Source organism: Rhinopithecus bieti, unplaced genomic scaffold, assembly GCF_001698545.2.
Source record: "Rhinopithecus bieti isolate Rb0 unplaced genomic scaffold, ASM169854v2 scaffold_7580, whole genome shotgun sequence".
NCBI lineage: Eukaryota > Metazoa > Chordata > Mammalia > Primates > Cercopithecidae > Rhinopithecus > Rhinopithecus bieti.
The window spans coordinates 1,041,316-1,065,020 of NW_016805470.1; the positions used below are offsets into that span (position 1 = coordinate 1,041,316).

At 49.0% G+C, this 23,705-nt stretch overlaps 2 protein-coding genes across 4 annotated transcripts; one reads left to right on the top strand and one right to left on the bottom strand.

Moving 5' to 3' along the window:
• Nucleotides 1-690: 690 nt before the first annotated feature.
• Nucleotides 691-6,430, top strand: NOP56 (NOP56 ribonucleoprotein). Its single transcript, XM_017872552.1, is given in 13 exon segments — nucleotides 691-781; nucleotides 948-1,037; nucleotides 1,387-1,501; nucleotides 2,513-2,674; nucleotides 2,844-3,042; nucleotides 3,369-3,556; nucleotides 3,639-3,790; nucleotides 3,973-4,073; nucleotides 4,440-4,588; nucleotides 4,815-4,936; nucleotides 5,123-5,260; nucleotides 5,971-6,077; nucleotides 6,079-6,430. Coding segments are annotated over 13 exon segments (1,779 nt in total). The 5' UTR covers nucleotides 691-778; the 3' UTR covers nucleotides 6,332-6,430.
• IDH3B (isocitrate dehydrogenase (NAD(+)) 3 non-catalytic subunit beta) lies at nucleotides 6,427-13,070 on the bottom strand. 3 transcript variants are annotated; one of them, XM_017872554.1, is made up of 12 exons: nucleotides 12,966-13,070; nucleotides 12,738-12,818; nucleotides 12,473-12,571; nucleotides 12,273-12,393; nucleotides 8,960-9,020; nucleotides 8,750-8,882; nucleotides 8,510-8,643; nucleotides 8,316-8,418; nucleotides 8,081-8,227; nucleotides 7,733-7,827; nucleotides 7,558-7,618; nucleotides 6,427-6,559 (listed from the first exon to the last, which is right to left on the bottom strand). In XM_017872554.1, the coding sequence occupies exons 1-12, from the start codon at nucleotides 12,999-13,001 to the stop codon at nucleotides 6,479-6,481; spliced, it is 1,152 nt and encodes a 383-aa protein (XP_017728043.1). In that variant the 5' UTR covers nucleotides 13,002-13,070; the 3' UTR covers nucleotides 6,427-6,478. The 3 variants fall into 3 exon arrangements, with proteins under 3 accessions (XP_017728043.1, XP_017728042.1, XP_017728044.1); XM_017872553.1 differs by having other exon boundaries at nucleotides 6,432-6,871; XM_017872555.1 differs by lacking the exon at nucleotides 6,427-6,559 and adding an exon at nucleotides 6,893-7,345.
• Between the last annotated feature and the right edge of the window lie 10,635 nt (nucleotides 13,071-23,705).

Consider the following 23,705-nt stretch of genomic DNA (forward strand, 5'->3'; position numbering starts at 1 on the left):
GCGGAGGAGCAACACGTGGCCAGAAAAAGAAGCTGGGTCCCGGTGCAGCACAGCAACAAGAAACTGGCCTAGGAGGACGTTGGAGCGTCTTTCTTTCGCACGTCACTGCCTGACACCGTCATTTTAAAAAATAATAAATAAAATTAGTAGTACGAAGAAAGCTGCGCAAGCCACGTTCCCAGCAGGGTCTGCGCCAAAGCGCACAAGGAAACGCTCCCGTTCGGGGTGGGAGGAAAGGATGCGCGGCCCACCCAGCGCCGGGGAGGCTCGTCCCCGAGTAGGGGACGGGAACGGATGGGTCCCGGGGACTTGGGGCGCAGGGTCTGGGGCCCGAGGCCACGGGCGCAGTGGGCAGCCGGCTAGGCAGCGGTCTCTGGGATGGACGCCGCACCCCTCGCGGAGCCTCCCACCCCGACTTCACTCATCTCTGCTGCCCGCAACTTATATGACAAGAACATCTGGAACCAGACTATTACACCGAAACGGCCTACCCATGTCTTTTCGCCGCCTGCAAGGCCCGATCCGGGGCCGCGCGTCCCCGGCAACCGCGCCCGCCCACGCAGCTGCAGAGGCCAGAGAAGGCCTGCTCGCCCGCTCTCGGCGCCACCCAGCCCGCGCTCCGGGCGATACCACCCCCGGCGGCCCCTCTAAAGGCCGGGAGATGGTGTCGTCCCCGGCCTCCGATTGGTCTGCGGGGCGGGGGCGTGGCCTCTGGAGCCTGGTTCCGCGCGCCGGAGCGCGCTAGCCGCATTGCGAGCCGAACCCGGGAGCAGGCGCCATGGTGAGGAGTGGTTGTGGGGCGCGGGCGACGCGAAGGTGGGGGCTTCAGTCTGGGTTCGGGCCTCAGACAGAGCCTGGGCCTGGGCCTGGGCTTGCGCCTGCTCTGGGAGCGGGTTCCGGCAGACGCGGAGGTTGCGCTGAAGCTCGCGCCGCGGCTCCCGTTCCAGGTGCTGTTGCACGTGCTATTTGAGCACGCGGTCGGCTACGCGCTGCTGGCACTGAAGGAAGTGGAGGAGATCAGTCTGCTGCAGCCGCAGGTGGGTGAGATCCATGGGCTCCTCAGGCGGCCCCGCAGACCCTCACCGCGCAGGTCCCAGCATGCACCGCGCGCTCCCACGTGGCCCGCCGAGAGGTTCGGGGCGGGGGGCGGGCCTGGAAAGCTCTAGATCCGGGGGTCTTTACCTTGACTCATGGGTAGAATCGCTCTAGCAGTTAGAAATAAGCCTCCAGGACTCCGCGCCGGAACGATTAAAGCAGAAGCTGGGTTGTGGGGCCCAGCTGTCAGCATATTTTAAGAGCTTCCAAGGCTGAGAACCGCTGCTTTACTGCGCCGCAGAGGCAGGAGGGAGGGAAGGAAACCACTCAGCCTTTTTCTCTCCCCGCTAGGTGGAGGAATCCGTGCTCAACCTGGGCAAATTCCACAACATCGTTCGTCTGGTGGCCTTTTGTCCCTTTGCCTCGTCCCAGGTTGCCTTGGAAAATGCCAACGCCGTGTCTGAAGGTGAGTCGGCCACCACCAAATATCACAGGGAGATGTTCCTTCCGGTATCCTCTCGGGCAGCTTGTGATAGTATTTGCCGTCCTTGGCCGGCTGTGAGTCTGATAGGTGTGAGGCAGTATTTGAGACATAACTGTGTAATCTGAAATAATTGTCTTCACAGAGCTCAAGATCTGGGAACTGTGATAGACCAAACTGTTGAAAGCAGACGATGTGGGATGTGTGTTACGTTTCCTTGTGGGCACTGTAGTGACAAATTTTTTATTTATTTTTTGAGATGGAGTCTCTGTCCTCCAGGCTGGAGTGCAGTGGCACGATCTGGGCTCCCTGCAACCTCCGCCTCCCTGGTTCAAGCGATTCTTCTGCCTCAACGTCCCGAGTAACAGGGATTACAGGCGTGTGCCAGCCACCACACCCGGCTAATTTTGTGTTTTTAGTAGAGAACGGGGTTTCACCATGTTGGCCAGGATGGTCTGGATCTCCTGACCTCGTGATCCCCCGCCTCGGCCTCCCAAAGTGCTGAGATTACAGGCGCGAGCCACCGTGCCCGGCTCGACAAAGGGGTTTCTTAAAGGGGGTTGGCTTAACACCTACTTGTGCCTGAGTTTTTGCCTAAACACAATCAGGTGTCTGGTTCTCTGCTTTCTATTTGCTTGGAAAGGGCAGTTGGATAAACACAGGCTAAGAAAAAAAGGTTTGGTTCCAGAAAGCAAATTCTACTAAATACTCAAGGGTGTGTTACAAGCTATGATTTATTGCACGCTTGTGCTATCAGACCTGAGTGCAATTTTTCCCATGGCTGGGCCAGGCTTTGCAGTGATGACTTGCGAATCAAATCTGTCAATCCCCTGAGTGCAGTCACTGATGTCTCCGTGTCTCTGAGCAATGCCTGATGGGGAGGGGTCTAGGCATGCCATCCCAGCATGCTCGGTGGAAGCAGGGTAATCAGCTGAGGAGATGTTAGAATTGATCATCCTTCAGCCTGTGAGTGGGAACTGTGTTCTTTCCTCTGAGGGGTTGTTCATGAGGACCTCCGCCTGCTCTTGGAGACCCACCTGCCATCCAAAAAGAAGAAAGTACTCTTGGGAGTTGGGGATCCCAAGATTGGTGCTGCAATACAGGAAGAGTTAGGGTACAACTGCCAGACTGGAGGCGTCATAGCTGAGATCCTGCGAGGTGAGACCATCATCTGTTATATTCCTGTTATCCTTGACATTTTGGGGGAGGAGGTTCTGGAAACGTGGGTGCTTGTGACTTCTGGGAAGGCTTCGGACTTGGCTGGTGCCCATGGGTGCGGGAGCTAGCTCAGACCCCCTTGTTGCTCACCATCCTGCCCTCTTCTTAGGAGTTCGTCTGCACTTCCACAATCTGGTGAAGGGTCTGACTGATCTGTCAGCTTGTAAAGCACAGCTGGGGCTGGGACACAGCTATTCCCGTGCCAAAGTTAAGTTTAATGTGAACCGAGTGGACAATATGATCATCCAGTCCATTAGCCTCCTGGACCAGCTGGATAAGGACATCAATACCTTCTCTATGCGTGTCAGGTAAAGTGCAGGGGCCACCCATAATATTGGAGCCTTTGGTCTGTAGTTTAGCTAATTTTGAGTCTTGATGAGGACTGACCATCTTGTGGGTAGAACCATGTGGACTGGGGCTGGGTCTAGGCCTCCTGATGCTTACCACAGGCTGTGTTCTTACACTGACTGTATAGAAAGAGGAGGTAGAGTAAACCTACCCTATATACACCTCAGCTCAGGCCCTGTGCCTGGTCTGTATTGTGAATGGGGGAACACAGAATGGAATGAAGATTTGTAGCTCTATGGTTTTTGATGAAGCAGCTGGGCCAGGGAGTGACTGTGGCTCTTTGCAGGGAGTGGTATGGGTATCACTTTCCGGAGCTGGTGAAGATCATCAATGACAATGCCACATACTGCCGTCTTGCCCAGTTTATTGGAAACCGAAGGGAACTGAATGAGGAAAAGCTGGAGAAGTTGGAGGAGCTGACAATGGATGGGGCCAAGGCTAAGGCTATTCTGGATGCCTCACGGTCCTCCATGGGTCAGTGCAGAGCCTGGCAGCCTGCAAAAGGTATGGGGCTCTGAATATCTGGCCTCCTGTGTTCACACTTGGTTTTTCCTAGGCATGGACATATCTGCCATTGACTTGATAAACATCGAGAGCTTCTCCAGTCGTGTGGTGTCTTTATCTGAGTACCGCCAGAGCCTACACACTTACCTGCGCTCCAAGATGAGCCAAGTAGCCCCCAGCCTGTCAGCCCTAATTGGGGAAGCGGTGCGTCACGGGACACAAAAATGGGAGAATAAGGACTGTTGCCATGTGCACCTGCACTGCTGTATTTCCTGACCCACTATGTCTTCCCTAGTTGTGCTTGATGGGGAGGTGGGGAACCCGGCTGTCATGCAACTGGCAGGTCAGCAGTTCGTTCCTCTGACTACTTCCTTGACTCTCTCCAGGTAGGTGCACGTCTCATCGCACATGCTGGCAGCCTCACCAACCTGGCCAAGTATCCAGCATCCACAGTGCAGATCCTTGGGGCTGAAAAGGCCCTGTTCAGGTACCAGTGAGGGCACCTGCCCACAATCAGGTGCCACTTCTGGTGCCCACTGCTTGTTGGGGGATCACGGTGATGGCTGACCAGGGCTCCCTGACCTATACAGGCCTCTGCTATGGGGGTGATGGCCAGTCCTGGTGTCTGAGTGATTCCCAGGGCCCAGCAAAGGGACCAAGTCTCCAGGTCAGCGACATCGGATGCCTTCCCTCTGCCTCTGGGAGCTATGGGTTGGCATGCATTGGGGTAGAGATCCAATCTGGCCTGAGGCTCACTCAGGACTTGGGGGTGAGAGGAGGGGAGGAGCTGAGCTGCCTTGGCTAATGGGGTTGAAATTTCTGATCTTAAACTCTCCACTGAATATTCTCTCAGAGCCCTGAAGACAAGGGGTAACACACCAAAATATGGACTCATTTTCCACTCCACCTTCATTGGCCGAGCAGCTGCCAAGAACAAAGGCCGCATCTCCCGATACCTGGCAAACAAATGCAGTATTGCCTCACGAATCGATTGCTTCTCTGGTATGGGTGGGGGGGCTGGCAGTTGTGAGAAGGGACTGGCTGGCTGGGTGGGTGGGGAGGCTCACAACCATAGCTTCCACAATGATGGCAATATTTTTCGTCAACAGCAGTTCACCTAGTGAGTGTTGAGACGCTGGGTCTGAGTGAAGCTGATGGCAAAGGGAACACAGGGTAGGGGTAGTTTTTCTCTTTGGGCTGACAGGTTTTGTTATTCACACACATCCAGAGGTGCCCACAAGTGTATTTGGGGAGAAGCTTCGAGAACAAGTTGAAGAGCGACTGTCCTTCTATGAGACTGGAGAGATACCACGAAAGAATCTGGATGTCATGAAGGAAGCAATGGTTCAGGTTAGTTGGGCTTTGCTGGGTGTGGAGAGGCATAGCTAGCTGTTGGAGGTGATGAACTGTCTGAGCCTGACCTTGTAGAGTGGAGGCAAAAAAAACTGATTTAATGAGCCTGATCCAATAATGCCAGAAAGGAGTCCTCAGAGCACCAGAGGTCTTCAGGCCCTTTTAGCACTTTTCGTTGACCAGGCAGAGGAAGCGGCTGCTGAGATTACTAGGAAGCTGGAGAAACAGGAGAAGAAACGCTTAAAGAAGGAAAAGAAACGGCTGGCTGCACTTGCCCTCGCATCTTCAGAAAACAGCAGTAGTACTCCAGAGGAGTGTGAGGTCAGTAGGCAGCATGGCCCTGGCAGAGATCCTAGGTTGTAGGATTTTCAACAGCAGAATAAAGGATATGCTGCATCAAGCCATGGTCTTGAGTCCAGGCTTTTGGACTGAAACATCTAAAACTACCTCTTGATTCTATAGGAAGGATATAGGTGCTGAACTTGCTCAAGAGCCCAGAGAGCTGGTTATAGCTCACACCTGTTCCCTGGGCATGTGTTTTCTGTCCTCGGCTGCTTCCCAGGAGTCCTCAACCTGGGGTAGTGTAAATTCCTGCTCTGCTTATTCTCAGACATGTGTCCGGAGGTGGTAGTGTTTCACAGTGGGGATGGGGGCAGGGAGGTCCCCAATGTGCTAAGCTACAATCATTCTCCCTGAGATTTTCATTTAGCACCCAGTTTCTTAAACAGTGTTTCAGGGCCCTGTCTGGAACTTGGCATGAGGGTTCTGTTGTGACCAGCATGGTGGGTGTTTCTTTAGTTTTTTTTTTTATGGGCTGAGGTAATTTCTCATTACGTTTTCCTTCTAATTTGGGACAGCCTTTGGGATGGATTTCTAAAGTTAATACCCACACAATTAAACTATCCCAGAAACACTGGGCAATGTTAATAACTACAGTTTTCCCTGCTTTGGCTACTTAATTGCTGAAGATGTAATGGGGGTGTGTGTGATGGCACTGTTCTCACAGCCTGTTCCCCTGTCCTTCCCTTTAGGAGACGAGTGAAAACCCAAAAGAAGAAAAGCAAAAGCCTCAGGAGGTTCCTCAGGAGAATGGAATGGAAGACCCATCTATCTCTTTCTCCAAACCCAAGAAAAGAAATCTTTTCCAAGGAGGAGTTGATGAGTAGTGATCTTGAAGAGACCGCTGGCAGCACCAGTCTTCCCAAGAGGAAGAAGTCTTCACCCAAGGAGGAAACAGTTAATGACCCCGAAGAGGCAGGCCACAGAAGTGGCTCCAAGAAAAAGAGGAAATTCTCCAAAGAGGAGCCAGTCAGCAGTGGGCCTGAAGAGGCAGCTGGCAAGAGCAGCTCCAAGAAGAAGAAAAAGTTCCATAAAGCATCCCAGGAAGATTAGAATGCAAACGGACATTCTCTGGGAGGTGGGACATACCATAGCCCAAAGTGACATCTTTCACCCTGTGCCCTGTTCCCCAATAAAAACAAATTCACAAAAGTTGGTTCATATTCTTTATTGGACACCTTACATGAGTATGGACAGGGCCTATGGGTGGGGCAAGGCAGCAATGACAGCCTCAGTGAAGTCATGGCAAGTAGCATAGCCACCCATGTCAGAGGTTCGAACCTGTGGGGGAGAATCATCATCATCATGTGGCCTGGGTTCCATCCTAACAATCCCCATTGCCACCCAACAGTCTCCCCTAAGGAAGCCAGCCCAAGGACAACCTAGGCTCTACCCAGCAAGGTGACCATGGTCCACTGCCTAGAGGCACAAGGTCTCTTCCCTGGTGCACTGCACTGAAGGGTATGGGGAGTGTGGTCCTTGCAAGGTTGGAAGAAATAAAGGGCTCTAGCTCCCATGGGGGTGCAGGTGACCGATGACAGACTTGATGAAGTCGGTTGTGGTGCTGTAGCCGCCCATGTCTCGAGTCCGCACCTACAGCCACCGGCAACAGCCGTGGGGAGGGAGAAAAGACAGCCCATGAAGGGAGGTAGGGCAATGTGATTGAGGAAATGGAATCCAAGAATGCGTGACAGCCAGAAAAAAGAGGCAATGCACAGGAATGGAAGGAGGAGCCAGGTTGGGAAGCACATGGACCTGCCCACTCCTCTTAAGCCACTATTAGCTGTGCTGCAGCCAGAGCAAGACAGAAGGCTGAGCAGGCAAAGATGATGGGAAATGCAGATCAGAGGTGCGATGTGGCTACCTTCCTTGGAAGAAACAGAGACAAGACCAGGTGGAAGGAAAGAATCGCAGTGGAAAGGAGATGGGTGTGAAGGTGAAGCTGATGCTTCAGCCTGCCTGTATCCCTTGCTGTTCCACCCCCAAGGAGAGCTGCAAGTTCTGCATTCAGATGGCCCATGAAAAGGGCAGTGGATGAAGCAGGAAAGAGGGAACAGCAGATGGGATCTAAGAGGCAAAAGAGATCAAGAGGATGAAACAGCCAAGAGAAGGGAAGTGAAGAACAGCCCTGAGAGGGATGCAGGGATGTCAGGGAGCAGATGTTCTGGGAACCTGGGGGAAAAGGAGACCCCCATTCAGGTTCCCCAGAGAGTAGTGCCAAGGTGCTGACCCCAGAATTACTCTAAACCCTGAAGCCAGCACTACTCTTCTAAACTCACCTTGCCAACTTTGATCACCTTCTTCACTGCATCTGCAATCATGTTGGAGTGATACTCGAGACTGTGGATATGGACAGGAAGAAACTGTGACTCCCCCGAGACACCTCCCACTAATTTCCCCACCGGGCTCCTCCTCACAACACCCAGCCTCTGCCCACAGCCTCCCGTGACCTACTTGAGATGCCGCAACATGTTGGAAGCCGACAGCAGCATGGCTGTGGGATTGGCTATATTCCTGCCCACTGCCTGGGCAAATGGGTGCCGGGCACCCTGTGGAAAGAGGGGCAGGCTAGACACTGGGAGGAGGCAGGAGGGGTATGCAGAGGCTTAGGTTGGAAAAGGACATTATGGGAGGGGAAGGTCAGGCCAGGGTCATTGAAAAGAGGCATGGTGGGCAGCGTGGGGGAAGAACAGGCCAAGATCACTTAGGAAATGGAGACACTGGGATGGGGGAGAAATGGCAGACTTGAGGTCAGAGAAAGGGCACGTAGTAAGGGCCGAGAGAGAAAGCAGCCTCACTCACCGTCTCAAAGACTGCATATTCTGCACTATAGCTCTCACCAGGGACCACACCAGCTCCCCCAACCAGGCCAGCAGCCAGATTGTCAATAATGTTCCCATAGAGATTGGGCATCACGAGCACATCAAACTGGTAAGGATTCTGCACCAACTAGAGGATGAGAGATGTAGGCATGAATTAAATTCCACTCCCCACTCTCCTCCTCCGCCCTATGAGCGGAGATGTGGGGAGGCCTCACCTGCATGCAGCAGTTGTCTATGATCATTGTCTCAAATTTGATTTTGGGGTACAGTTCAGCAACTTCCTCGCAGCACTGCAGGAACAATCCATCCCCAAGTTTCCTGTCCATGGGCCAAAGGGGACAGATTCAGCCAAGAAAGTACAGGGGCTACCTTCCCAGGAACCCATCCTACACAAAGCCATGTCCCTCACATGATGTTGGCCTTGTGGACAGCAGTGACCTTGCTCCGCCCCTTCTTGGTGGCATAGTCAAAGGCGAACTTTGCAATCCGCTGAGACTTGGCTCGTGTGACAATCTTCAAACACTCAATCACACCCCTTGCACTCTGGGTAAGAAGACAGCAGCAGCTAGGTGACACCGGGAAGGGAAACAAGGAGCTCCACCTCTCTCCCACCTTCATCCTTGCCCTCCCCCAGTTTTTGGGGCCTCACCTCATGTTCCAGAGAGCTGTACTCCCCTTCCGTCTGCTCTCGAATGATCACCAGGTCTAGATTGTTGTGCCGAGTCATATACCCAGGAAGTGACTTCACATGGACTACGTTGGCAAATAAGTCCAACTTACGCCTGAGGGTGGGCAGGGCCATCAGCTCCGCTCCTGGTGCCCTGACACCTCGACCATTCGCCCCACCCAGACCACCTACCTCAGCCGCATATCATAGGAGGCTAGCTCCCCCTTATACTCCATCGGGGTATGAATCTTTCCTGTGTAAACAAAGTGGGAAAAGGAATGTCAGGCACTGGCCAAGCCCAAGGGAACCCAGACCAGTGTCTAACCCCCTTAGGAACATAATGTAACCCAGACTCCCATCTCCTACTCCCAAATCAGTAACTTTTAAATTGTTACTGGGGGCAAGGGACAAAAGAGAATAATGTGGTTACAACCAGAAACATTTCATCTATTGCTCTGTGTGTGTGTGTGTGTGTGTGTGTGTGAGAGAGAAGAGTGGGGGAGAGAGAGACAGGGTCTCACTCTCTTGCCTAGAGTGCAGTGGCGCTATCTGGGCTCACTGCAACCTCCACCTCCCAGGTTCAAGCAATTCTCCTGCCTCAGCCTCCTCAGTAGCTGGGATTACAGGCATGTGCCACCACACCTGGCTAACTTTTTGTATTTTTAGTAAAGGCAGGGTCTCACCATATTGGCCAGGCTGGTCTCGAACTCCTGACCTCAAGTGATCTGCCCGCCCCAGCCTTAATGCTTTATTTTTAGTCAACATATTTAATTTAGGCTGAAACTTCAAAATGGAGAACGGATTTTTTCTATTTCTCAAAAAAGAGCCTGGGTTTAATAACAAGTTGAAAAACAATGCTAGCAGATCTGTGATCTTTTAGATGTTTCTGTGTCTTCTCCTTATTTGACATTTTTTAATCCAACAACTACTGATGAATGTCAATTATATGTCAGGCAATAAGGATAGCAACTAAAACCATACAACTCCTGCTCTCGAGAAGCAAACGATACACTGGGAAAGACAGATAATATGAAAGACATGATAAATACCATGGGAAACTTGCATAGCAACACAAAGAGGAAATCCTCTCCAGTAATATCAGGATATAGCACAGAAGAGTTAGCACTTCAGTCACGCTTTAAGTTATGTGAGCACAATGGGCTCAACAGTGATCCCCGAAAATGACTGTCCATGCCCTGAGCCCCAGAACCTATATATGTGACCTTATTTGGGAAAAGAGGATTTGTAGATGTAACTAAGTTAAGGATCTTGAGAAAAAATCGTCCTGGATGAGGGTTGGCCCTAAATCCAGTGATAAATATTTAAGGAGAAAAATGATACAGAGATAGAGAAGGAAGAAAACCACAGACAGATACTGGAGTGATGCATCTACAAATCAAAAAACAGCAGGAGCCACCAGAAGAGGCAAGAAAGGATTCTCCCCTAAACCTTCAGAGGGAGCAAGGCCCTGCCAACACCTTAATTTCAGACTTATGGCCTCCAGTACGGTGAGAGAATACATTTCTGTTATGAAAAGCCACCAGGTTCATGGTAGTGTGTTATGGCAACTATGGGAAACTAATACAGTGAATGAGTGAGAAGGACTCTTAACAGGTAGCTTCAAAGAAAGAACATTCTGGGTACAGGGAACAGTATAAGTCAGGTAGTACATATTTGGAATCTAACACACAATCTAGTGTGATTGAAGCACAGAACAAGAGTTGTGGAACTAAGGCAGAAAAGTTAAGGGCCAACTTATAAAGTACTGACTTTCCTATGGTAAGGGTGACCTGGAAAAGTCAGGCTGTTCTTTCCAAGAAAAGAGATATGGAAGATGAACTGTAGGGGCAGAACTAGAAGCCAAAAAATTCAAATGAGGAGATTAAAGCATGGAAGACAAAAGAAAAGGGGCAGCTAGGCAGGGTAGCTCATGCCTATAATCCCAGCACTTTGGAATGCCGAGGTAGGTGGATCACTTGAGGTCAAGAGTTCGAGACCTGCCTGGCCAACATGGTAAAACCCTGCCTCTACTAAAATTCAAAATTAGCCTGGGCATGGTGGCTCATGCTTGTAATCCCAGCACTTTGGGAGGCCAAGGCAAGCAGATCACAAGGTCAGGAGTTCGAGACCAGCCCAACCAACATGGTGAAACCCTGTCTCCACTAAAATACAAAATTAGCCAGGCGTGGTGGCACACTCCTGTAATACCAGTCAGCTACTCAGGAGGCTGAGGCAGGAGAATCACTTGAACCCGGGAGGCGGAGGTTGCAGTGAGCCAAAATGGCGACATTGCACTCCAGCCTGGGTGACAGAGCAAGACTCTGTCTTAAACAAAACAAAACAAAACAAATACAAAAATCAGCTGGGTGTGGTGATGCACACCTGTAGTCCCAGCTACTCAGGAGGCTGAGGCAGGAGAATCGCTTGAACTGGGGAAGGGGAGCTTGCAGTGAGCAGAGATCACACCACTGCACTCCAGCCTGGGCAACAGAGTGAGACTCTGTCTCAAAAAAAAAAAAAAAANTAGGTGGATCACTTGAGGTCAAGAGTTCGAGACCTGCCTGGCCAACATGGTAAAACCCTGCCTCTACTAAAAATTCAAAAATTAGCCTGGGCATGGTGGCTCATGCTTGTAATCCCAGCACTTTGGGAGGCCAAGGCAAGCAGATCACAAGGTCAGGAGTTCGAGACCAGCCCAACCAACATGGTGAAACCCTGTCTCCACTAAAAATACAAAAATTAGCCAGGCGTGGTGGCACACTCCTGTAATACCAGTCAGCTACTCAGGAGGCTGAGGCAGGAGAATCACTTGAACCCGGGAGGCGGAGGTTGCAGTGAGCCAAAATGGCGACATTGCACTCCAGCCTGGGTGACAGAGCAAGACTCTGTCTTAAACAAAACAAAACAAAACAAATACAAAATCAGCTGGGTGTGGTGATGCACACCTGTAGTCCCAGCTACTCAGGAGGCTGAGGCAGGAGAATCGCTTGAACTGGGGAAGGGGAGCTTGCAGTGAGCAGAGATCACACCACTGCACTCCAGCCTGGGCAACAGAGTGAGACTCTGTCTCAAAAAAAAAAAAAAAAAGAGAGAGAGAAAGAGAGAGGGGGGGAGAGGGAGAGGGCGAGAGAGGAAGAAGGGAAGAGAGGAAGGGAAGGGAAGAAAAGAGGGAGGGAGGGAGGGAAAGAAAACAAATGAAAAGAAAGAGAAGAGAAGAGAAGGGGCAGCTAGAAGCGGTATTCCAGAAATGCAATGAACAAGATTTGATGACAGTTGATGTAGCCTCAGGACAGACTCAGAAGCCCTGGAACTTTTCTGCATAGACAGCTGACATGATCTCTCAACTCCTGGGTTCCCAATGGGAAAGAACAAATGTCCAAATACCAGTGGTGGTTGCCCTGGAGAGTTAATATAATTGCATACCATGTGGGGAGAAGGGCTTAATAAACATTTGATCATTTGATTTTAAATGGCACATGGACAAGTGGCAAGAGGGCACACATACCAATGATGGCCACTTTGTTCTCCTTCATGGAACTCAGCACCTGCTCCAGCTTCTCCTCAGATGCCATATTCTGCACCTCACTCAGGTGGTGCTCCTGGAACTCCACTGGGACAGCAGCAGCCTTCAGAGACAGGTTCCCAAAACATTACAGTCAAGGCCAAGTCCTTTCCAACCCACTACTGATTCCCGAGGCCACTCACCTTGAACACCTCCTTGACGGCGTGCATCAGCTCAGGTCCCACACCGTCTCCCGGAAGCATAGTCACGGGAAAGGAGCCCTCCACCCTCACGTCCTCGGCCTTAATTGGGGGAAGAGGGGAGAAGCAAAGATAAAGCTGGGGCGGGAGAAGGGATCCTGGGAGTAGGGAAGTGGGGAGACCCGGGAAGGATGGAGAAAAGCCAGGGGAGGGAGCAGCGAGGAAGGGGCTGGGTCGTGAGCGAGACCCCAGCCAGATTCGTGCATACCTGGCTCCGCGATGCAGCGTGCGCCGCGGCCGAGGTACTCAGACCTCTCCATGCCCCAGGGTTCCCGGTGGAGACCAACGCCTACAACAGGGACACACAAGCCTGTAAGGTCAGATATCAGACATCCAGACCCCGAACACTACAGCCGACTTTGCCCTGTTTAGGAAACCCTGGGACAAAGTCTCCGCTCCCTCGCCCGCCCCTGCCCCACATGTCCCGGGCGCTCACTCGGGTCAGCCAGCGGACACCGCTCAGTGCCGCCATGTTTCCCGCAGAAAGTCGCGTGAGAAGTGACGCCTGAAGCTGGCGCGGCCCCCTACCCCGACTTCCGGCCTGTGCTGAGTGCCGGGTACTTCTCTCTCTACGCCAACCAGCACTGCTTGCTCACGCCTGTTTCTCCTCTTTCTTGCCGGTAGGGAGGTCATGGGATGCGCGAGCACTTTGTCTCTTGATTTATTTTCAGTCGCCATATTTAATCTACGTGGAAACTTCAAAATAACATTGGGGGGAAAATGTAACGTCATGTTTATCAGACGAGGACCTGAGCTTAACAAGAGATTGAGAGAAAATCCTTGGGAAGCTGTTAAAATTGTGTCAATGCGTTTATTATTCTTTTAACCAGTACTCACTGAATACCTGTATGTCAGGCTCTGGAGGAACACAGTACAGCCCATGGGAGGTGTGTGTGGGGTTTCTCCGCCAGTCTCCGAGAGTGCCCAGTACCTCTGTATTACCCGTTGCCTCGTAGTTTTTTTCTTAAAGGGTCTTGTTCTTTGCTGTGACAGTTATTTCCCTAATAGTGTGTCCCGGACTTGAACTCCCCAGGACAGGCCCATAACGAGTGCCAGAAATGAGTTCAAGCGTGTGTGACTAAAGGGAATTTCAGACTGATCCTTAAAGTAACAATCATAAAAAATAAAAAGAGTTTGGACAACATAGGGAGACCTCCACTCTACAAAAAATTTTAAAATTAGCCAGGCGTGGTGACACACCTGTAGTCCCAGCTACTTAGGAGGCGGAGGTGGGAGGATCACTTAAGCCCAGGAGGTGGAAGCTGTAGTGACCCCTGATGGCACCACTGCACTCCAGCCTGGGAGACAGGGCGAGACCGTCTCAAAACAACTCCAGTCACGATATTAGGTGTGTACAATTGACACCTAAAGACAAACTGATACAAGAAGACTTGCCTCACCCACTCTTCTGGAGGTATGGTTTTGGATCACATATCCAGATGGACCAGAGCACTTGTTAAAAATGTAGGCTTGTGAGTCATACCTCATTTGCTGAATCCAAATCTCAGTGTCGGGGGCCCAGAAAATTTATCTCTAACAGACTCCCCCTGTTAATACATGCTGAAATGTAAGAACCACTAACTAGGTTCTCTGTGATAAGTTCCTCCTTCGTATATACCTCAACCAGCCAAAAAGGTGGCAAGGCAAAGGCATTCCCAGTGGTTCTAATCTTGGGGAACAAGCATAGGCTTTGTGCCTCCTCTCCAATCCTTTAGGTGAGACATTCTTCTATATAGTAGTAGGATGAGAAGATTAAATAAGATAATGTGTAAGAGTTTTGAACAAATGAAAAGTACTGGGTAAATACAGAGCTGTTATTATAGCTAATATAATATTAATAAAACACACTCCTCTATTTCCATTCGTATATCCCATGAAACCAACCAAAACCAGAGAGCACCACCATCTTGCTCCCATAGACTCCCTAGTCCAAGCTTCCACATCAGTATTACCTTTCGTCACCATTTTTCTTCTCCAAATATTTATCCTTCTGACTAAAAAAAAATGGAAGATTTACGACCTCTGCCTCCCGGGTTCCAGCGATTCTCCTGCCTCTGCCTCCCTGATAGCTGGGATTACAGGCATATGCCAACACACCCGGCTAATTTTTGTATTTTTATTAGCGACAGGGTTTCACCATGTTGGCCAGGCTGGTCTTGAACTCCTGACCTCAGGTGATCCGCCCGCCTCGGCCTCCCAAAGTGCTGGGATTACAGGCATGAGCCACCGCACCCAGCTAGATTTACTCTTTTTAAAAAACTACATTTTCTGTTACTTCAGGAAATTTAGGATAAGAAAGAAGAGAGATGTACCATCTTAATCCAATCTCTGATAGTAATCTAATTTTCTTGAGGGTAACTATATCATTTCTATCCCTAAAGTCTGCACAGACTTGTTCCCCACCTAACACTCAAAAAATATCTGCTAACTGATAAAACTAAGTGGCTGTCACCAGGGTGAAAGGAACTGATGGAGGTTACCAGTGGACACAGGCCAAGGAAATGAGACCATTATTGTCTGAAGGCCACTGTGTTCTCCCCATGAACTCAGCAAGCTCTCCTGGCCTTCAAGTCCCCACGAGGGCATCTTTGACCAATACTGACTGATAATGGAGAAATCCAATCAGGACTTTGAAAAGTTTCTTAAACAATCTCCTGGGGGATGGGAGGGAGGTTATACCATCTTGTTCTAACTGTTGTGGAGTCTCCTCTGCCTAGCATAAGAGGCCATAATGATGGATAAGCTGCCTGTACTTGAGTGTTCAGTGTGAAGCTGAGTGACTTGAATATCTGCTTCCCAGGCCTGCAAATCCTCCAGCACAGGAGTCCTAACTTGGGGTCTACAGAATCCCCTAGGTGTCCATGAATAGGAATCAGTACTGTGAACCCGGATGGGGAAAACCAAAAATCACATCTTTATTCTCACCTCTAACTGAAATTTATCATTTCCTTTCATTATGAATGCAGGTCACAGATTACAGTGCTACCTGTAGTACTCTTGACTTTGTCAATCATAAAAAATATAGATATTTTCGGCCGGGCGCGGTGGCTCAAGCCTGTAATCCCAGCACTTTGGGAGGCCGAGGCGGGCGGATCACACAAGGTCAGGAGATTGAGACCATCCTGGCTAACACGGTGAAACCCCGTCTCTACTAAAAAGTACAAAAAACTAGCCGGGCGAGGTGGCGGGCGCCTGTAGTCCCAGCTACTTGGGAGGCTGAGGCAGGAGAATGGCGTGAACCCGGGAGGCGGAGCTTGCAGTGAGCTGAGATCCGGCCACTGCACTCCAGCTTGGGCGACAGAGCGAGACTCCGTCTCAAAAAATATATATATATATAGATAGATAGATAGATAGATAGATAGATAGATAGATAGATAGATATTTTCATACCACATTTTAGTTATAGTAGATATCTTAAAGTATTACTTTAATCCCTATTTTTACATTATTTGACCCAATGCTAGATTGTGTTATTTAATGAATTAATAAAGCAGCAAACATAGTAATATGTTACAAGGTAGCTTTTATTCCTTTTCTTTTCTCTTTTAGAGAGATGGCTTCAGTCTGTTGCCCAGGCTAGTATGTGATCATGGCCCAAACTCCTGGGCTCAGGAGATCCTCCCACCTCAGCCTCCCAAGTAGCTGGAACTACAGGCATGTGCCACCATGCCTGGCTAATTTTTAAATATTTTGTAGACATGAGGTCTTGCTATGTCGCCCAGGCTTGTCTTAATCATATTTGTCTTGTAATTCTATTTATTTTGTGTATTTAAAAGCCTCTTCTTTTTTTTTTGGAGAGTGAGTCTTGCTCTGTTGCCCAGGCTGAAGTGCAGTGGCGTGATCCTGGCTTACTGCAAGCTCCGCCTCCCGGGTTCACACCATTCTCCTGCCTCAGCCTCCCGAGTAGCTGGGACTACAGGTGCCTGTCACCATGCCCAGCTAATTTTTTTTGTATTTTTAGTAGAGACAGGGTTTCACCATGTTAGCCAGGATAGTCTTGAACTCCTGACCTCGTGATGCGCCCGCCTCAGCCTCCCAAAGTGCTGGGATTACAGGCGTGAGCCACCATGCCCGGCCTAAAAGTCTCTTCTAAGAAAGATTCCACAGGCTTCACCAGCCTTCCAAAGAGGTCCACTGCACACAAAAGTTTCAGAATTTCTGGTGTGTTAGGCCTACTGGATCTTTTTCTGAAACCATGAACAATCAAAAGAGTAATACAACAAATGACAATTCCTTGAAAAAGTCTGAAAAAGCTTCTTGGGAGAAAGAATTTGATCTGTGGTTGAAAGGATAAACAGAATTACAAAGGAGAAGTGATTACAGTCAGGGAAAATGGAAATGTAAGCAAAGGTACTGTCTCAGATCAACTGCCCTAGAAGCGGAGCCCAAGACAGGGATGCTATGCAATTGACCTGTTGAAGGAGTGCTCTCAGGAGAAACACATCAGAAGGTGAATGAGCAGAAGATGGCAGGGGAAGGAGCTCAACGAGATGTGTCCTCAGCCGGAGTCCACCTCAGCCCCATCTCCTGGGGAGCTCTGGAGCATGAATGACAACTCAAGGTTGTCACAATTGGAGACAAAGCTTAACAACCCTGCTTCACCCGTGCGTGGCGTAGGTCAGGGACAACCCTTCAGAGAAGGAGGAAGCTGTGAACCATTAGTGGCCAATACCTGAAGCAATTGGGGGAATGGATACACCAGCTGGCCAAAAGGATCTGGCCAAGGCAGCCACTACCTTGTGGAGGTGACAGTGAGCATGGTATGCTGACGAACAGTGAGGCGGGCAGACATATTTGAGGAGATGAGTTACAGTAAGGATTGGTGAGTAAGTAAGGACCCTGTTGAGGTTGGTGACCGTTAAATTTATTGTGGTGCAATTGTGTGTGATTTCACGGTGAAAGCAAACACTTGAGTTCATCCAAAAGTGATATTTTGCTAAAGAGAGGTACAAGGGAGTTGGGAGTGTTGGCAAAATGGGATCAGGAGGTAAGTGAAAATAGAAGAGATCTAATCAATAGGCAGGTGAGGAAAGAATCAAAAACCCCCAAAATATTCAAAGAGTAGTATTTGTGGGAGTCATTGAGCAACTAAGATGGGAAGAGAGGATGCTGCTTCCACCAGTGGTTTTGGAGGTGGAGCAGATGCTGGTGATAATGAAGTCCCAGATGGGAAATGGGAGTGGATGCCAAGGAGAGCTCAAGGACCCTGCAGATGAGGACTCAGACCCACAATATTGATGAGGCATCCATATCACCATAGGAGTCAATGAGGATAGTGGCCTCAGCTGAGGCAGGGGAAAGCTGGGATCCAAATGCCATGGTCTTCTCATGATAAGCAAAAGAGACGAGGAGGTGAGAGATGGCAGAGAATGAGAGAGGTGATATCAGTTACCAGAAAGAGCCCCTAAAAGGCAACACTTCTTTTTTTTTTTTTCTGTTAGTTTTAATATAAAATTTTGCTTTAGTACTTTTAGACAACCCTCTTTTAAAATATATATAATATATAATATATATGTGTGTCTGAAGGTTCTTACCACACCAACCACAACCACAGCCCCAATCCTTTTGCCCTAACCTCAGAATCAGTTAGTTGTCCCCTTTAAAACCCTTTTCTTACACACACACACACACATATGCACACGGAATATATAGTATTGTTTTTGGTGTATGAGTGTGTGCTTCAGAATAAATGGTTTCATACTCTATATACTTACTGTTCTATAATTTACTTTTTTCACTTAACACTGTATCTCAGATGTCTTAGAGAATGAGCAGCCTCGTTGTTTTATTCTGTAATATGAATTAACTATATTTATGGAGCCTTTCTCTTTTTTTTTTTTTTTTTTTTTTTTTTTTTTTTTTTTTTTTTTTTTTTTTTTTTTGAGACATAGTCTTACTCTGTCATCCAGGCTGGAGTACAATGGCACGAACACGGCTCACTGCAACCTCCGCCGCCCGGGTTCAAGCAATTCTCTTGCCTCAGCCTCCAGAGTAGCTGGGATTACAGGCACATGCCACTATGCCCAGATAATTGTTTGTATTTTTAGTAGAGACAGGGTTTCACCATGTTGGTCAGGCTGGTCTCAAACTCCTGACCTCAGGTGAGCTGCCCGCCTCAGCCTNTCTTACTCTGTCATCCAGGCTGGAGTACAATGGCACGAACACGGCTCACTGCAACCTCCGCCGCCCGGGTTCAAGCAATTCTCTTGCCTCAGCCTCCAGAGTAGCTGGGATTACAGGCACATGCCACTATGCCCAGATAATTGTTTGTATTTTTAGTAGAGACAGGGTTTCACCATGTTGGTCAGGCTGGTCTCAAACTCCTGACCTCAGGTGAGCTGCCCGCCTCAGCCTCCCAAAGTGCTGGAATTACAGGCATGAGCCACCGAGCCCGGCCTGAGGCTTTCTTAAATTGACGACAGTGTGGTTTCCAGTTTGGGCCATTATCAGCAGCATTGCTGTGTACATCTCTTTATGTCAGAGTGTCCAGTCTTTCAGCTTCCCTGGGCCACATTGGAAGAATTGCCTTGGGCCACACATAAAATACACTAACACTGACGGTAGTTCATGAGCTAAAAAAAAAAAAAAGACAAAACAACTCATGTATTTTATAAAAGTTTATGAATTTGTGTTGGGCTGCATTCAAAACTGTCCTGGGCTGCATTCAAAATTTGTCCTTGGTTGGACAAGTTTGCCGTACATCTTTCTTTGTACACACGATGAATGTCACAGAGAGCCCACAAAGCACCTGTACCATGTGTATGTTTCAGGTATGAATATGTTCTGCTGCAATAAACAGAAAACTCATTAAACAAATATGGAGCTGGTGTGGTGGCTCATGCCTGTAACCCCAGCACTTTAGGAGGTCGAGGCAGGCAGATCACATGAGGTCAGGAGTTCGAGACCAGGCTGACCAATATGGAGAAACCCCATTTCTACTAAAAATACAAAAAAAAAATTAGCCGGGTGTGGTGGTGCATACCTGTAATCCTAGCTACTTGGGAGGCTGAGGTAGGAGAATTGCTTGAACCCAGGAGGCGGAGGTTGCAGTGAGCCGAGATTGCTCCATTGCACTCCAACCTGGGCAACAGGAGGGAAACTTCGTCTCAAAAAACAAAATAAAACAAATATGGGTTGTTTTTTACCCCCTCACCTCTGAAGGTAAGGAGTTACTGAGATTGTTTTAGCTGCTTGGTAATGCCCCAGGGATCCAGGCTGTCTTCCGTTCTGCTCTGCCAGCCTTAGTGTGTTGCCTGATGTCCTCATCCTTAGTGCCTCATAGTCACAATATGACTGCTGCTGCTCTGGCCATCACTTCTGCATTCAGAGATGGAAAGGGAGAAATAACAGTCCCAGCCACAACCACTTCTTCTTATCAGAAATGTAAAAACATTCCCAGAAGATTTCTTAGGACTCACAGGCCAGAACCAAATCCATGACCGCTCCTACTGCAAGGGAGTCTAGGAAAGAGAGGAATAGATTTCCCTGACTGGCTTAAATGAATGCTTCACATCCCAGCTGCACATTTTAATCACCTGGGAGCTCTAAAAAATACCTATCTGGGCTTCACCTCCAGAGGTTTTGATATAATTGGTCTGAGATGGGGCCTAGACACTGCTGTTTTGAAAAGCTCCATAGATGACTCTCAAAACTGACCAGAGTTGAGAGACACTGGGTTCCACCAATCATGATCCTTCATTTAGGGCTGGGCAGGTATATCAGTTAGGATTATATTCAGTTGCAAGTGACAATACACAACATACCAAGCCTAAACAAGAGAGGAGTTTATTTATTGCTCACATAAAAGTTCAGCAGGCTGAGTGCAGTGGCTCGTATTTGTAATCTCAGAACTTTGGGAGGCTGCGGCAAGAGGAAGCCAGGAGGTTGAGACCAGCCTGGGCAACATAATGAACCCTCTACCTCTACGAAAATTAAAAAAAAAAAAAAGTTCAGTGATCAATGGTCCAGGGCTGGAAGGCCCTGCGTGGTGTCAAGGCATAGGCTCATGACCTTGCTGGCCCACCTCCCATGGCCTTCATTCCCAAGATCATTCAAGATCCAAGATGGTTATTCCAGCTCCAGCATTCCAACAGCAGGAAGAAGGACAGAGAAATAGAAGAGCAGAGGCCCACAGACCTTTACTGGCACTTCCCCCAAGTTGCACACACCATTTCTGCTTACCTCCCAGAAGTGTGCTGGTCTTTTCCTCCTAGGCTCTAAATTTTGTGTCACAAGACCTCGTCTACTTCAAGATAATAAGCATATTCTCCAATATTTTTTCTAATGTTCTCCTACTGTGGTGTGTTTATGTGGTTTCACTGATTAGTTTATCTGAAGTTTAGTTTTACAAAAGATAAACGATAAAGACCTAATTTTATGATTTTTCCAAAGCTTAGCTAATTGCCCAGTATCATTCATAATTTTTTCCTCCAGATAAGTAATTCTGCCTTTGTCAAATACCAAATTTACACATATATATTAGGTCAAGCCAAGTGAAACTGCTGATACTTATCACCTTGACCCAGCTTTATTTTCTCAATTATACCAGTTACTGCTAGACATCATATTACACATTTCTTCTTCTTTTTTTTTTTTTCTTTTGAGGCAGAGTCTCACTCTGTTGCCCAGGCTGGAGTGCAGTGTCATGATCTCAGCTCACTGCAACCTCTGCCTCCCAGGTTCAAGCAATTCTCCTTCCTCAGCTTCCCAAGTAGCTGGGATTACAGGCACGTGGCACCATCCTCAGCTAATTTTTGTATTTTTAGTAGAGACGAGGTTTCACCATGTTGGCCAGGTTGGTCTTGAACTCCTGACCTCAAGTGGTCCACCCACCTCAGCCTCCCAAAGTGCTAGGATTGCAGGCATAAGCCATTATGCCCAGTCTGTATTTATTCTTAAAGCATATTATTACTTGTGTTTGCAGTGAGCAACTTTGAGGAATGAGGAACTATCTCCCTAAAGAGCAGGCTTGCTTATTTCCTGCTGTGAAAGGGGTCAGTTCCCCAAGTTCAGTGTTCCCCTAGATGCCGCACAAACCCACAGCATCCACCAGGGCCCTCCACATTGCCCCCGTGGAGGACAAGGGGATGGGGGACAAGGTAGTCAATATAAACATGCTGCCTAGGCTGCGTGCTGTGCCGTGAGTAATAAAGTCCTTTATCTGTAACCCAGGAGTCTCATCTTTGCCAGCATGCATGAAACAGTAAGAGGCGAATTATTCACACATCGGCAGGGAAAATTCAAATGCCAGGCCCTGACAGTCCTGGCAATGAGGACAGGATGCTTATAAACATGATTTTCTGGAATAGGAAGGACAAGGACCTTATGGACCAGATTAGGGGATATGAAAAGACTCCTTGGCATATGTTAGTGGATTCTCTCACCCAAATGGTGGGTGGCAGGGGGAGGGTGGACAAGGAGCTCACACTATCCTACCTGTTAATGAGGTTAAGCAGCAAGAGGTGGGATTGAAACAAGTCACTCAAACGGTGCTTCGTTTCTTGCCCATCTCCTCCATGCAGGAGGAGGAAGGGATGTTAGAATAAGGGGGCAGCAAGCCCAGCAGCCGCACCCAGAAGGCAACATGGATGTGGCTGCTGAGTCAAAGAATCCCCAAAGCTGAAATACATAGTATCAGCCATCATGTTTGATACAGAGCTTCAGGGTGACCCCAAAATACTACAAGGTATTTCGCTAAACCCCACAGGTGGCCACTGGAATCCAAAGTGGATGCAAAGCCTTGCTCACTGGCACAGGCTTGCTCTCTCCCTTGTGTTCCCCAATCCCTCTATTCCCTCTCTACTCCACCTTTGGCTGCTTTTATTTAATTTATTAATTTATTTATTGAGATAGGGTCTTGCTTTGTCACCCAGGCTGGAGTGCAGTGGCATGATCACAGCTCATTGCAGCCTCGACCTCTTGAGCTCAGGTGATCCTCCCACTTCAGCCTCGCTAATAACTGGAACACCGGTGAACTGGAAAACAGGTGAACACCACCACACCTGGCTTATTTTTTGTACTTTTTGTAGAACCAGGGTTTCACCATGTTGCTCAGGCTGGTCTCGAACTCCCGGGCTCAAGTGATCTGCCAGCCTTGGTCTCCCAAAGTGCTGGGATTACAGGTATGAGTCACCGTGTCTGGCTCGGCTGTTTTAATGAAAAAGCTGAGTATGCTGGAGAACTTCACGGAGGGAAACGCCTCAAAACTTGTATATCTCTGTTGGGCCCAAGCGCCCAATCCACCATCTTACCCAGTCCCATGGATGGGTGCAGAGATGGCTGAAGGCACCACCCCAGGACTGCAGTGTGGAGTGGTGACAAAATGAAAGGGGCCTTGGGGCTTGGGAACTCTCTGGATGGATGCTGGAGCTACAAAGAGGATGCAATGGCAATGCCAATCCTGAAGCCAGGGGCCAAAGAGAAGTAAAAGCCTCCTAGCTGCACCCTGTGAGCTAGCCTGAGTTCCTGGCAGCTGTCGCTTCAGCTCCTAATGTGCACATACTAAACACTTTGGTTTGTTTTCCCATTAGGTAAAAAATCCCCCAAGTTCAACTGATAGGCTTTGAGCAAAGTTTGCAGTGGAGAAGGCAAATTAAGTAACCCTCCCTTGGGCCAATTCAGTGGCTTTCACTGCAGATGTGTTACTGGTTTTGATGCTCATACAGACTTGTACTGCCAATGCCTGTAAATGTCATATGGGATTCACCCTTTCAGAGACTGCTGCATGAGGAAAGGTGGTTCCTGAACCCTCTTAGGTGGTCCAGGAGAAAGAGTTTAGACTTTCAAGAGGGAGGCCGGGTGCAGTGGCTCACACCTGTAATCCCAGCACTTTGGGAGGCCGAGGCTGGCGGATCACGAGGTCAGGTGTTTCAGACTAGCCTGGCCAACATGGTGAAACCCTGTCTCTACTAAAAATGCAAAAATTAGCCAGGCGTGGTGGCAAGCACCTGTCATCCCAGCTACTCAGGAGGCTAGGCAGAAGAATTCCTTGAACCCAGGAGGCGGAGGTTGCAGTGAGCCGAAATCGTGCCACTGCATTCCAGCCTGGGTGACAGAGCAAGACTCCATCTTAAATAAAGATAAAAATAAAAAATCTAGAGGGAAAAGGGAAATCTGAGAATATGTCTCAAAGGCTGCCAGAATACTTAGAGGCAGTTTTCAAGCACAATAGCGCCAC

Coding starts and splice junctions, on each gene's coding strand:
- IDH3B (XM_017872553.1), bottom strand. CDS start 13,001: ATGGCGGCACTGAGCGGTGTCCGCTGGCTGACCCGA. Junction 8,644..8,749: donor ACAGCTCTCTGGAACATGAG/GTGAGGCCCCAA, acceptor CTTCTTACCCAG/AGTGCAAGGGGTGTGATTGA. Junction 7,619..7,732: donor AACATGTTGCGGCATCTCAA/GTAGGTCACGGG, acceptor CCATATCCACAG/TCTCGAGTATCACTCCAACA.